The 15,164-nt window shown below is 43.9% G+C and overlaps 1 protein-coding gene across 2 annotated transcripts in view; it reads right to left on the bottom strand.

The window, feature by feature from the left end:
* The window catches only part of LOC124777430 (protein lin-54 homolog), a 283,077-nt gene that overhangs the window by 132,106 nt on the left and 135,807 nt on the right, over window positions 1–15,164 (bottom strand). For both annotated transcript variants that reach the window (XM_047252830.1, XM_047252831.1), the window contains exon 6: window positions 14,338–14,538. In XM_047252830.1, coding sequence (XP_047108786.1) covers window positions 14,338–14,538 — 201 coding nt within the window. The remainder of the gene's footprint in view (window positions 1–14,337; window positions 14,539–15,164) is intronic.

Below are 15,164 nucleotides of genomic sequence, written 5' to 3'. Positions count from 1 at the left end.
CTGGGAAAATTGGTTGGTTTAAAGATAAAAAGGACCAAAGTAAGAGATCATCATTACTTCCTACAAGGAACAGGCAAGCAAACAAAGCTACACACCAAGTAAGAGCCTGGGACACAAAACCCACGGAAAAGAAAACCCAAAGATCTATCAGAGGTCAAAAAAGCCTATAGAAAGTAACAAGAAGAAGAAGAAATCGGGAGAGCAAAAAGAAGAAAAGGGGCAGAGGAAGAATGCCAAGGGAGGTGCCCTGTCCAGTCAGAGGCCCCTAAAGGCAGAAACTGATATGGGGGGGGGGGGGGACATACCCCCCGAGCCTTTACCAAAGGTACCACAGCCAACAATACACAGTGACATGGACAAGGTAAGAACACAGAAAACACCAAATTGGACAGAACACGTGAGAAAGGAAAGAAGAGCACAAGAATGTGTAGGATGAGAGCTGGGGTAGGCCACCAACCCCAGACAGCCACTGCCCAAGTGGGGCAGAGCAGAAAACAGGGTGTCCTGACAACCCCTCAATGAGCTGACAAGGCTAAGGCTCCCTCCCTTAGAGAGGGTGACGAAAACTATAATAAACCCCGTCACAGATAAACTGTATAAGCAGGTCAGCTGTTGAGACATTGTCTCAAACACCAGGGATAGAGAGAGACAGGAAGATTAAAAGTGGCTAGGTCAGGACAGTCCAGCAAAATGTGGACCACCATCAAATAGGCACCAAATGGACAGGGAGGCAGATCCTCGCGATGGGGTAGATGATCATGGGTACGGTTGATGCAGAGCTGGCACAGGGCGAGGTGTCCTTGTGAGAGGCCCGCATGGAGGACTTCCACAAATTCGTGGTGTCCTTTATCGCTTGTAGTTTATTTGGTTAAGTCAGAGTATGCCACTCCATATTCTAAATTCTTAGAACTTGATGGCACAGTACCAACTGAAGGTCCAGTTCCAGAATACAGACTTCAAGAGGGGGCTTGCCAGTAGCCAATTTGCCCAGCCTGTCAGCAAGTTCATTTCCTGGTATCTCAATGTGACCCAGGGTCCAGACCCATCAAATGCACACATTGTCTGAGGATAAAAATGGAATCTTGGGTAGTCAGGACCAAGGGATGACGAGGGTAACATTGGTCAAGAGCTTGTAAACTACTCAAGGAATCACTACAAGTGTGGAAGGGCTCACCGGTCAAGGAATAGTTATGCTTTAGAGCCTGAGAGGTGGCCACCAACCCCACAGTGAAAACACTGCAGCCTTCTGGTAAGCAAAGCCAGTGCTAATGGCAACTATCAAGCCACGAGTATAATCTACTTCTGAACCACGAAATGCACCGAATATGGAGGAGACTTGGTTGTGAGGGGCCTCAGGCAGAGCCGACTCCTTTGGACCTTGTAATAGGTCAAGACAGAGTTGGGGACGAGCAATGCACCTTGGAGGTAGACATGAGCAAACCCAGGGAAAAGGTGGTAGAGGCGAGAACTGAAGTTTTGAAAAAAAGGGGCCGGATGCAGATGGTGACTGCAACCCCAGACCTGCGCCAATGTATCTGGAAAGAGAAGATGGTAGTTTGGGTGCTCTGGGGAGCAGCAGATGTGCTACACTTAAGTGATGACCTGTTGTTATCACAGAACTTGCAGCCATGGAACCCCTGCCTCCACTATGAGGCTGATCTTGGGGCTACTCCAAAAGACATCAGTTGCCAGTTGTACCCCACAACGGTGTATCAGGTCCAGCACCTATAACATGGAAGGTGATGCCAAGCCATATGTGAGACTCTCGCATTCTAGATGGGACGGGACCAATGCTTTGTAGAGCCACTGAAGAGCACAGTGGTCTATGTCCTAGTCAATGCTGCTGAGGCATCGATGAGCCTTAAGGAGTGACCAACATGTTGGTGAAGATGGGGAAGCCAAGTTACCAGGGCATCAAAGATCAGTCGTAAAAACCAACGTGTGTCCACCTCATTGAGGGGCTGGCCATCAAGCTACAACTCCAGATGGAAATGCACTGTACAGTGAGGAAAGAATCCACAATTCAGGTTTCGGCAGCCAAAAATTGGAAGCCGTGACTAAGAGCTGAAGATTATGCTCAGCGTATTGCTGTTTGCAGTCTGTGTTCAGCAATGGCCATTGCGGATGAACAAAAATAAATGAAAAAGTCCTCAGCATATAAAGAGGGGGACACCATAGGTCCCACAGCCGCCACCAGACCACTGATAGCCACTAAAAAGAGAGGGACACTCAAAACAGAACCCTACGGTATCCCATTCTCCTGCAGATGGGGGGTGCTAAGCAATTTGCCAATTTTTTCCTGAAACTGCAACATGAAAGAAATTTCCAGATAAAAATTGCGAGTGGGCCACGAAAGCCCCATTCATGTAAGGTGGCAAGGATGCGGTGGTGCCATGTGGTAACATAAGCTTTATGTTGACCAAGAAAAACTGCAACAAGGTCTTAACACCGAGCAAAAACTGTTCAGATAGCAGTCTCCAGGTGGACTAAATTTATCTGCAGCAAAACAGCCTCAGCAGAAACGACGCAGGGTTGAAGCCAAAAGGCCCTCAGATACAAGAATTCAATACAGCCTTTGACTCACCACATGTTCAAGTAACTTGCAGAAGGCACTGGTTAAACTGATCGGATGGTAACTGTCCATCTGAAGAGGTGGTTTATCCCATTTCAAAACTAGAATAAAGACATTTTCTCGCTCCAAAGATGGTTGAAAAGAACATGAAATTGGATAGCCACTGATAAGTTTTTAAGCACTTGGTTGTGCACCCGATCTGGTGCAGGAGCCATGTCGATGCACAGAGTAGGTGCACTGCCCAACTGCCATTCACTAAACAGCACATTATAAGGCTCCATACAATGGGGAATGAGAAATAAATGGAGTAGTCCGAGATAGTATTTGAGAAAACTGACTGTGGGCAAATATGGATCAATGCTGAGGCCTGTGTGAAATGCTGAGCAAAATGCTCAGTGACAAAGTCTGGTCTGGTAAGGAGCCAACGGAATATCAGACCGGCTGTGTGGCTGGATTGAAGAGTTTTTAGCAAACATAACACAGTTCCCCCCATGAACCATGGACCTTGCCGTTGGTGGGGAGGCTTGCGTGCCTCAGCGATACAGATGGCCGTACCGTAGGTGCAACCACAACGGAGGGGTATCTGTTGAGAGGCCAGACAAACATGTGGTTCCTGAAGAGGGGCAGCAGCCTTTTCAGTAGTTGCAGGGGCAACAGTCTGGATGATTGACTGATCTGGCCTTGTAACATTAACCAAAACAGCCTTGCTGTGCTGGTACTGCGAACGGCTGAAAGCAAGGGGAAACTACAGTCGTAATTTTTCCTGAGGACATGCAGCTTTACTGTACGATTAAATGATGATGGCGTCCTCTTGGGTAAAATATTCCGGAGGTAAAATAGTCCCCCATTCGGATCTCCGGGCGGGGACTACTCAAGGGGACGTCGTTATCAGGAGAAAGAAAACTGGCGTTCTACGGATCGGAGCGTGGAATGTCAGATCCCTTAATCGGACAGGTAGGTTAGAAAATTTAAAACGGGAAATGGATAGGTTAAAGTTAGATATAGTGGGAATTAGTGAAGTTCGGTGGCAGGAGGAACAAGACTTTTGGTCAGGTGATTACAGGGTTATAAATACAAAATCAAATAGGGGTAATGCAGGAGTAGGTTTAATAATGAATAAAAAATAGGAGTGCGGGTTAGCTACTACAAACAGCATAGTGAACGCATTATTGTGGCCAAGATAGACACAAAGCCAATGCCTACTACAGTAGTACAAGTTTATATGCCAACTAGCTCTGCAGATGAAGAAATTGATGAAATGTATGACGAGATAAAAGAAATTATTCAGGTAGTGAAGGGAGACGAAAATTTAATAGTCATGGGTGACTGGAATTCGTCAGTAAGAAAAGGAAGAGAAGGAAACATAGTAGGTGAATATGGATTGAGGGGAAGAAATGAAAGAGGAAGCCGCCTTGTAGAATTTTGCGCAGAGCATAACTTAATCATAGCTAACACTTGGTTCAAGAATCATAAAAGAAGGTTGTATACCTGGAAGAATCCTGGAGATACTAAAAGGTATCAGACAGATTATATAATGGTAAGACAGAGATTTAGGAACCAGGTTTTAAATTGTAAGACATTTCCAGGGGCAGATGTGGACTCTGACCACAATCTATTGGTTATGAACTGTAGATTAAAACTGAAGAAACTGCAAAAAGGTGAGAATTTAAGGAGATGGGACCTGGATAAACTGAAAGAACCAGAGGTTGTACAGAGTTCCAGGGAGAGCATAAGGAAACAAATGGCAGGAATGGGGGAAAGAAATACAGTAGAAGAAGAGTGGGTAGCTCTGAGGGATGAAGTAGTGAAGGCAGCAGACGATCAAGTAGGTAAAAAGACGAGGGCTAATAGAAATCCTTGGGTAACAGAAGAAATATTGAATTTAATTGATGAAAGGAGAAAATATAAAAATGCAGTAAATGAAGCAGGCAAAAAGGAATACAAACGTCTCAAAAATGAGATCGACAGGAAGTGCAAAATGGCTAAGCAGGGATGGCTAGAGGACAAATGTAAGGATGTAGAGGCTTGTCTCACTAGGGGTAAGATAGATACTGCCTACAGGAAAATTAAAGAGACCTTTGGAGAGAAGAGAACCACTTGTATGAATATCAAGAGCTCAGATGGCAACCCAGTTCTAAGCAAAGAAGGGAAGGCAGAAGGGTGGAAGGAGTATATAGAGGGTTTATACAAGGGCGATGTACTTGAGGACAATATTATGGAAATGGAAGAGGATGTAGATGAAGACGAAATGGGAGATAAGATACTGCGTGAAGAGTTTGACACAGCACTGAAAGACCTGAGTCGAAACAAGGCCCCGGGAGTAGACAACATTCCATTAGAACTACTGATGGCCTTGGGAGAGCCAGTCATGACAAAACTCTACCATCTGGTGAGCAAGATGTATTAGACAGGCGAAATACCCTCAGACTTCAAGAAGAATATAATGATTCCAATCCCAAAGAAAGCAGGTGTTGACAGATGTGAAAATTACCAAACTATCAGTTTAATAAGTCACAGCTGCAAAATACTAACGCGAATTCTTTACAGACGAATGGAAAAACTGGTAGAAGCCAACCTCGGGGAAGATCAGTTTGGATTCCGTAGAAATGTTGGAACACGTGAGGCAATACTAACCTTACCACTTGTCTTAGAAGAAAGATTAAGGAAAGGCAAACCTACGTTTCTAGCATTTGTAGACTTAGAGAAAGCTTTTGACAATGTTAATTGGAATACTCTCTTTCAAATTCTGAAGGTGGCAGGGGTAAAATACATGGAGCAAAAGGCTATTTACAATTTGTACAGAAAGCAGATGGCGGTTATAAGACTCGAGGGGTATGAAAGGGAAGCAGTGGTGGGGAAGGGAGTGAGACAGTGTTGTAGCCTATCGCCGATGTTATTCAGTCTGTATATTGAGCAAGCAGTAAAGGAAACAAAACAAAAATTTGGAGTAGTTATTAAAATTCATGGAGAAGAAGTAAAATCTTTGAGGTTCGCCGATGACATTGTAATTCTGTCAGAGACAGCAAAGGACTTGGAAGAGCAGTTGAACGGAATGGATAGTGCCTTGAAAGGAGGATATAAGATGAACATCAACAAAAGCAAAACGAGGACAATGGAATGTAGTCAAATTAAATCGGATGATCCTGAGAGAATTAGATTAGGAAATGAGACACTTAAAGTAGTAAAGGAGTTTTGCTATTTAGGGAGTAAAATAACTGATGATGGTCAAAGTAGAGAGGATATAAAATGTAGGCTGGCAATGGCAAGGAAAGCGTTTCTGAAGAAGAGAAATTTGTTAACATCGAGTATAGATTTAAGTGTCAGGAAGTTGGTTCTGAAAGTATGTGTATGGAGTGTGGCAATGTATGGAAGTGAAACATGGACGATAACTAGTTTGGACAAGAAGAGAATAGAAGCTTTCGAAATGTGGTGCTACAGAAGAATGCTGAAGATAAGGCGGGTAGATCACGTAACTAATGAGGAGGTACTGAATAGGATTGGGGAGAAGAGAAGTTTGTGGCACAACTTGACTAGAAGAAGGGATCGGTTGGTAGGATATGTTTTGAGGCATCAAGGGATCACAAATTTAGCATTGGAGGGCAGCGTGGAGGGTAAAAATCGTAGAGGGAGACCAAGAGATGAATACACTAAGCAGATTCAGAAGGATGTAGGTTGCAGTAAGAACTGGGAGATGAAGAAGCTTGCACAGGATAGAGTAGCATGGAGAGCTGCATCAAACCAGTCTCAGGACTGAAGACCACAACAACAACAACAACAACACAGCATTTTGTTCTCAATGGAGAGATGTCTACAGACGTTAAAGTAACCTCTGGCGTGCCACAGGGGAGTGTTATGGGACCATTGCTTTTCACAATATATATAAATGACCTAGCAGATAGTATCGGGAGTTCCATGCGGCTTTTCGCAGATTTTGCTGTAGTATACAGAGAAGTTGCAGCATTAAAAAATTGCAGCGAAATGCAGGAAGATCTGCAGCGGATAAGCACTTGGTGCAGGGAGTGGCAACTGACCCCTAACATAGACAAATGTAATATATTGCGAATACGTAGAAAGAAGGATCCTTTATTGTATGATTATATGATAGCGGAACGAACACTGGTAGCAGTTACTTCTGTAAACTATTTGGGAGTATGCGTACGGAACGATTTGAAGTGGAATGATCATATAAAATTAATTGTTGGTAGGCGGGTGCCAGGTTGAGATTCATTGGGAGAGTCCTTAGAAAATGTAGTCCATCAACAAATTCAGTGGCTTACAAAACACTCGTTCGACCTATACTTGAGTATTGCTCATCAGTGCGGGATCCGTACCAGGTTGGGTTGATAGAGAAGATCCAAAGAAGAGCGGCGCGTTTCGTCACAGGGTTATTTGGTAAGCGTGATAGCGTTACGGAGATGTGGAAGACTCCGCAAGGGAGGCCCTCTGCATCGTGGTGTAGCTTGCTGTCCAGGTTTCGGGAGGGTGCGTTTCTGGATGAGGTATCGAATATATGGCTTCCCCCTACTTATACCTCCAAAGGGGATCACGAATGTAAAATTAGAGAAATTCGAGCGTGCATGGAGGCTTTCCTGCAGTCTTTCTTCTCGCGAACCATACACGACGAACAGGAAAGGGAGGTAATGACAGTGGCACGTAAAGTGCCCTCCGCAACGCACCTTTGGGTGGCTTGCAAAGTATAAATGTAGATGTAGATGTAGAACAGCATTCAGGGAAATTCCCTCGACACCTGTAGGAGGATGGCAGCCAAAAATGTACCTTATCGATGCACGTGCCTGTAAAGAGGGAGTCTGTGGTCCTATGGCAGTGACATAGCTTTCCCTACAAATCTATTTCTGGCATTTAATTAGATAACAGTTACAAGTATAAAGCTGTTTAAAGGCCAGGATGTGGTTGAGAGATGGATGTCGTTTGTAGCATTGGAGAGCACAACAGCAATCTTTAGTCAGCTGCAGCAATTTAGGGGATCCCCCACGTGACAATCTTCTGCTGGGGAGATCCCTAAGAAGAGGGACTTGGTGAAGCAGCTGCCAAAAGTACAGCGTCAGTCAAACACTGTACAGACTCCAGTTCTGTTGTGTGGTGGAGCAGTTGGGATGGCAGCCAAGGAAAACATATCCCAATCCTCATTTGCAAAGACCCACCTGGAAGGGTGTCCAGGCAAGTGATGCCGAATAAAAGGCAAGACAATCAGAAAAGACCACTGTCACACAAATAATCATAAAATCCGCTCTGAAAGGAGGGGAGGAATCCAGGGCTACAGAAGGAAAGATTAAGGCCAAGAAAGTGCCAAAATGAAGTGTGTGGGAGTGCTCTGATCAGTGGCTGCAGTACCACCCCACAGAGGTTTAAGACATTACAATATCCAAGGAGAAGGAAGAGAGGAGTGGCTGTCTAAGGTGTGTGAGAAGAGCAGGAAGCATTGGAGAAAGGTCTGGGGGGAGATAAAGATTGTATATTGCTACCACAGAGTCTAAATGGATTCCAACAGCCACTACTGCGAGTGCCCAGGAATATGTGGACCAACGTACAGACACCACCGTACACTCGCAAAGGGCTGACTCAGTTCTGACAGAAAGCTTTGAAATCACAGAGTCAGCGAATAAGTATCCACAGAATGAGATTCCAGCAATACAACACCATCTACAGAATATATAGAAACAGACTGAAATTCCAACAGATAACAATAATAACCATTACAGTTCCATTGGAGGAGATTAGTACCAGAGCCCAGATGGAAGATGAATGGCCCAAAATCTATAATGATACTGAGTTAGTGACCATCACTGGTAATAATGGAGTGATGTCCTTGAATCTAAGACCAGGTTCTGACTTGAGAGGGAAAGAGTGACACCCCCTGAGACGTTAAGACTTACACATCATCTTCTTCTCCTCCTCCTCCTCCTCCATCTCCTCCTCCTCCTCTATTGGAGTGCAAGAGGAGGTATTGTTGGGAAGAGAGCAATTCGCAATAATATCAGAATATGAAAGAGAATGAGTGGCCCTGAAGCCCACAGAGCATGGGTCTCATGTCTGGTTCAAAGTAACAGGCTTCTTGCCTTTGAGATGCCTGGAAGGGCAGTTCCTAAATGAGCCCCATCTGCAGCAGCTGCAAGAAAAGAAAGATAGATGTTCGAGAGTTCTGAATTCCTGAATGTTCCTTTCCTTTTTATATATCGAACAGTCTGGTGAGTGAGGAGAATGTGGTCTGGAACGGTCCATGCACTTGGCCAGTGGGGTGCAAGGATACCCCCACATGGAGAGGATGGCTGCAGTCACTGCAAATAGCAGTCGTCTCACATCACTGAGACACATACCAAAATAGAGACAACAGGAACAGCGCATGACAGATGAGATATAAGGCTTTATGTTGCAACAATAAACCATAACTTCGAATTTTTCCAGAAGGGTATCCCCCTCAAAAGCCAGGAGGGAAGTGCTATTGTCAACGCAATTGTCTTAAGGACCCATCTGGACTTGCCAGGTGAAATGAACGACCCGCCATCCCAGGTTAGTCCCGAGTTAGTTATCAGATTGAAGACAGGTCCCTGTGGAAAACAATGTGCCGGGTCATATTTAAGGACTGGTGAAGTGTGATACTCACCGAGATGTCTCCTAGGTGCTCACGAGCACAAAGACAAGCCAACTGACTGGCAGAAGAGATTCTGATCAGCAGGGAACCAGACTGAATCTTACTAAGGGAGTCAACTTCACCAAACTTCACTGTAATGTTTTCTACACGAAAAAGAAGTTCGATAGCAGTGAAAGTCTGTCCCTCTGTAGTAATGGGGAAGGGGTTTCAGCCCAAGCATGTGGGTCTGGCCCTCCTCGCAGAGAGTGGCCAAAGAGGGGAAGGACGAGAAAGGAAAAATAGGAGCATAGACAGAATTGTTCCTACCTTAAGACATGGCCGCAGAAAACTGGCCAGAAGTCTAGAGCTTAGTAAGCTTCATGTGCACACCACCGGTCCTCGTAACACCTACTTCTATCAGAGGCTCACTTCTTGGGTGCCACCCAGCTGCAGCAAGGGCTGCCTGACACAGTGGTCATTGCCAAGACTTCTGATGCAAAAAATGAGCAATCACTCCTTGGCATACATGAGAGACTGACAGCTCAAGTGCCACAAGTGTGATCCCTGTGTTGTCAGGAGCTCAGCCAGATGAGTTCATAACAGCCCCACCACACGGACTGGCTACCATGCTGGTGACTTAGTGGGAAGGGGGTGGGGTGGAGGCTATGGCAGGGAAGAAGGAAAGGGAGGGGGGGAGGCGAGGGGTGTTAGAGGAAGCACACTGGATATGCTAAGGAAGGAGGTCTTCCTCAAATGGCTCACACTATGAAACAATTTAGAAAGGGAGGTCAAACCCCAAATGGAACCAGAAAAAGCTGAGAAAAGGTGGGGGTGGGGGGTGAGGGGTGGAAATGTGAGACACAAGACCATAAAAGAATAGCAGAACCAAGAGAACAGCCAGGTTATCGTGTAAAGGGGAACACCGAGGCAGACGTGGGGAGAGGGCAGGAGGGTGGGGGTGGGGGGGTGGGGGTGACGAAAGAGCTAGGATGGGCAAGAGTGGATATGGGGAAGGATATGCACCTCCAGTAGCTCTGGGCCCCATGTGCACCACACACCTACCCACAGAAATGCTGTGGGCCATCTGCGGGGGTATCCTGTGAAGAGTAGGCAAGTATGTCATGGATGGGTGGATGATCTTTAAAGTGCGTAAGTTAAATTAGTTGTAGGAGGTGTCGTAACATAAGTTTACGACCAGTTACACAAGGTAAAGAATAATGATTATGATGATGATGATTATGAAGGTAAGGTGAGTAATGTAAAAGTACTAGTCCTATATCCAGGGGAATTGTGAAGTCTGTGGTAGGAGGAATGAGTGTGTGCTATATCTAAGTGGTCAATTGTGGGCACAGTTACACGAGTGATTTAAATGCAGCAGTGTCTGCCGCAATGGCTGGCGATAAGTGTTTTGTTGAGGCTGGAGGACCTGGTCTGGGTGCTCAGGGAAGTGCAAGTACCAGTGATTTTTGCACTGTACAGAGTGGAACTGCAGATGTCATTGTTTTGGATACTACAGGAAATGCACAAGAAGTTGTTTGTAGTTGTGTTGCAAATGTTGTGGCAGGAACGGTATAACACATGGTATGATGACGAGGTCCCATACTCCGAGGAGCGTAGGGGACAATGCGGGGGAACCGCACCGCCATACTAGGCAAGGTCCTAGCGGATGTGGTTTGTCATTGCCTTCCTCCGACAGTAATGGGGACGAATGATGATGATGAAGTCGACACAACAACACCCAGTCATCTCGAGGCAGGAAAAATCCCTGACCCCGCCGGGAATCGAACCCGGGTCCCTGTGCGCGGGAAGCGAGAATGCTACCGCAAGACCACGAGCTGCGGACACACATGGTGTAACACAGAGAATACTTCCTCGAAAGCAGGGCGAAGGAGGAAAAGAAAGAAGAAAAGAGTTTGTAGAGTAGCTAAATCTGTCGAAGAATTTATTCCACAAGTTTAGAATGAAGCACAAGAGCAAGTACTGGGTCACAGCCTTGCAGAGCAAGCAGCTGATGTGCACAGCGGGCTATTTACAGCACAGCCGAAGACTGGTATACATAAAGAGTATGAATTGGGTGCAGTGTGCAACACAAGCCTGGAAACCAACATCATGCCAAATCTAACCTACAGTGATAGAAAGCTATCGCCAGTGCAGACCTGTCACAAGGTGTGTGTAATGTATGGGACAAACCAGTTAAACCTGAACAAATTCGTATGATACAGTGCCACCAGACACCAGGAGGTTGTTTTGTGTGAGCAGGAGTAAAAAAAAAAAAAAATTGTGTGGCATTCAGTATGTAATGAGTGCTACAGTGGGATTTGCCAATGACTCTTCTTTCTTCTTGTTTGTCCCAGCTTCCTGAGATATCTCGGTGAAGTAACATGGTAAATATAACAAGTTCCATAGTGTTAAAATGAAATTATGCAACAGTTAATAATCTCATTGTCTGTTCATTGGTATTTATGGGAAAGAAAAGAAACTCTCTCATACTCGCATGTGTCACCAAACTTCGTGTAGCATTTTGTGTGTGTAATGGACTTTCCTGTTTTGCGAACCATTTCAATGAATTCATTACAACGTCATACGTGTGTCTATTAAAACTGATCCTCGATATTTTAAATAACCTTTCATTTAGTTTTTGTCCAAATCAGAACTTGTTTCAAAATTAATTTCAGCTTCGTGGATTAAATCCAAGCATATTTGTAACTATTGTTCGTGATTCGCTGAACAGCCTGATCTCGCACTGGCACATAACTTACTTAAAACTAGTGCACAGTTTTCAGTATTTCCCTGATGGGCTACACAACTCCTTCACAATGACGTGATCTGACGTAAGAATCTAACTGGAACTGGATTTATCTCCATCCGATTCAGAATCATAAAATAAAATTCACCGCACCAGCAAGCGAACTATACACACGCACTTTTGCACTTTAAGCAATTTGTTGTCTCTGAGTAAAAGCTGCACATAAATTCACTCTCCTTTTCATGCATAGAAATACTAAAACACTGAGAGAAACTATTAATTTGCCAAAACGGATTTGGATCACAATTCGTGTCTGGACAATGATGTCATAAATCGACACTTGCTTGACATGGACGCAATACATGTACTAAAAGTACTGTCCATAAAGTAATGTACTGATTTTTATTTTTATAACAAATTTGCTACCCTTCATATCGCTACAGGGAGGAATAAGTGGTACTGTCGGTCAAAGTGTTGTGAATGATCGTAGTGTATGTGGTTTTCTCATGAGGGTAGCTTTGGGAGTGTGGTTGCTGAGAAACCACAGGAGGACCTATTGTGCAAGAACAAAGTTCCTAAAGTTGTACCAAATCAAACAGTTAAAAAACCACCAGATATGTAGATGAAATGCCAAACGTTAAGAATTAAATGGAATCGGACGATGTTTTGTTGAAGTTGGTATGTTAAGAATAATTTATTAAGAAAGGAAGAGTGTCATTTTAATTTGTACGTGTGGAATGAAGAATTAGAATTTTTGTGCGCCTAAGCATGGCAAGAAACCTAGCAATGAAATATGGTTCTTAGTATATGAGATAATGAGCAGGCCACAGGACTCTTGAGAGATGAAGATAGATAAAGCAATACAAGTGGAGATCCCAAGCTGACAATAGCCATAGTGAATGTACGAGAAATACTGTAGTGTAAATATCGGGGAAAAATGAATTTGTTAAAGTTTAAGAGAGACTGGAAGCTCGGATGAAGTCTTGTTGGGGCAAAGATGTGCAGTGGACAGATATAAAGTAGATGATAGACATGCTCAAGGATTTGCAAGGAAGTAGCTATAGAATTTGAGGTAGTAAATGTGCAGTGTTTGCAAGTCTAGTATAATGTTGGGAGTGTGGCACTTATTTTATAAAATGATGATGGAAGTAGTCATGGTGAGGAATTGGGGGTTGGATCTTTCCCATGGAGAGGGAGGGTGGTGGTTGGGGGGGGGGGGGGATGTAGTGTTGCTACCTAGTTTTAAGTAAAACTCTTAGGAATTTGGAAGAAAGCCATTGTAGAGCAATGAGTTAGCTACCACTGGCCATTAAGCATAATGTGGTGACATAATTGTTATAGCAACATGTACGGGGGCTAACCATGCTTGGCGAAACTTGCACCGTGCAGCAGTAATAGCTGCAGCGGGCAGCACCGTGTCACTACGCAAGAACCATGTAATGAGCTGTATGACTGGGTCCCAGGTAATAGTGCAACAAAAGCACCCTGGAATCATATAATAACTAAGAATACTGAGGCCTATTCATTCTGAGTCCAACAACAACACCAGAGCTATGCTAGACGATGAGACGACTGGGCACCACCAGCTGCAGCCATCGTTTCAAGACCGAGTTGGGGCAACTGTATATGATACTACGTCCACTCTGTGGGCCCGAAGTCAGCACCACAAGGTGTTTGCACATGTATCATTTTTACTGACCACCAGTCTGTCACCGGGGCCTACTGGTCCATCCCTCCACCACTCACTCTGAGTGGTGCCAACAGCTGATGCCCTCTACACTGGTACAACTACTAAAGACCTGACTTCTATCAGTTATAGAAGGAAAATCCCAAAAATCACTTTCTTGCAAAACTGGTACCAAACAAAATGTGCATAAATTATGGATACATGCATATTATAGCTATGTTTGGTATCTTTCTACTTACAGCCCCGAGAATGTAGCACATCCTTATTGTATAAAGATATAAATTATAAGCATATTACAGACTTTTGCTATTCTCCTTTAGCAGTGGCTTATGCATGAGCTGAGGTTTGAAAGAGTAGTAAAACACCCTAAACATAATAAAATGTAAATAGCATAAATATATTAATGTTTTGAAAGTGGTATGGACACTGTAATAACCCAGTACTTCAGCTCACATTATATAAAACTTGTTGAACTAATAAGGCATTTGTATGTAGGAGGCAGAATCCAAACTGACACGTATATGAAGTGTGGAAAGAAAACTAAGACCAGAGTAACACACTATGCCCTTTATATTCCTTTATCCATTTTTCCCCTGTCAATTTTGTTAAACAGATTTGTATGTCCTAATAAAACAGTGTGAAACAGTTAAATATTTTGGAATTCCTTCAGTAGCGTTCAAATTTTTTGGTGTTCAGAGACACAGCATGCATTAATACTTATATGGGGTAAGGACATGACTAACCGTTCGGACTGAGGGTGCTGCTGGTGCTATTGGTACCATCTTCACAGCCTGCGGCTGCGATCGTACTGTTGACATCGCTAAAGGCCTGGCGGTGGCACTGACTGCCGTTGCAGACAGCAGACCATCAGTGGATGCCCTAGCTGTACTTGCCACTGTTGATGTACTGCCACTTGCTGTGCTGACGAGTCGCACATACTGCAACTGTGATACATTGATGTTTAACTTGCATTCAAACTAAACTGAAACAACACATGCAAGACATAACAAAATCTCCGGCAAATGGAATAATTGTTGTGTTACTGCTATCTTTCCTATGACTTTTTGATTAAATGTAACAGATCAGGGAGCACTGTACTACTTTATACTAACAACTATAAAATGCATAATGAAACACACACACACACACACACACACACACACACACACACACAGAGAGAGAGAGAGAGAGAGAGAGAGAGAGAGAGAGAGAGAGAGAGAGAAGTAGTAGTAGTAAAGAGACATACGAAGGCAGGACAAATATTGAAGGTACATCAAGTATAGTTAATTAATTATAGGGATGCGGGAGTAATATACTTTTTACGTGTTACTGTGTATCTCAAGTTTCCTTGAAAATTAAAACATTTTAGCTGACCAAGGAGAATGAAGAAACTATATCAGAACGAAATTGCTATAAAACAATATGTTCATTGTTTCAAGTGAAAGACTAACTGTTTCTGACCTAGCCTATTTTCCTAAGTTAAAAATACTGTTCACATTGTTGTTATTTTGAATGATTCTAACATTCAAATAGCACTTATCAATATTCTCACAAAATGTCTTTTACCTTA

The sequence above is a fragment of the Schistocerca piceifrons genome, chromosome 2 (assembly GCF_021461385.2).
Source record: "Schistocerca piceifrons isolate TAMUIC-IGC-003096 chromosome 2, iqSchPice1.1, whole genome shotgun sequence".
Lineage (NCBI taxonomy): Eukaryota > Metazoa > Arthropoda > Insecta > Orthoptera > Acrididae > Schistocerca > Schistocerca piceifrons.
Note: the sequence above shows the minus strand (reverse complement) of the source record. Positions and strands in the feature narration are given on the sequence as shown.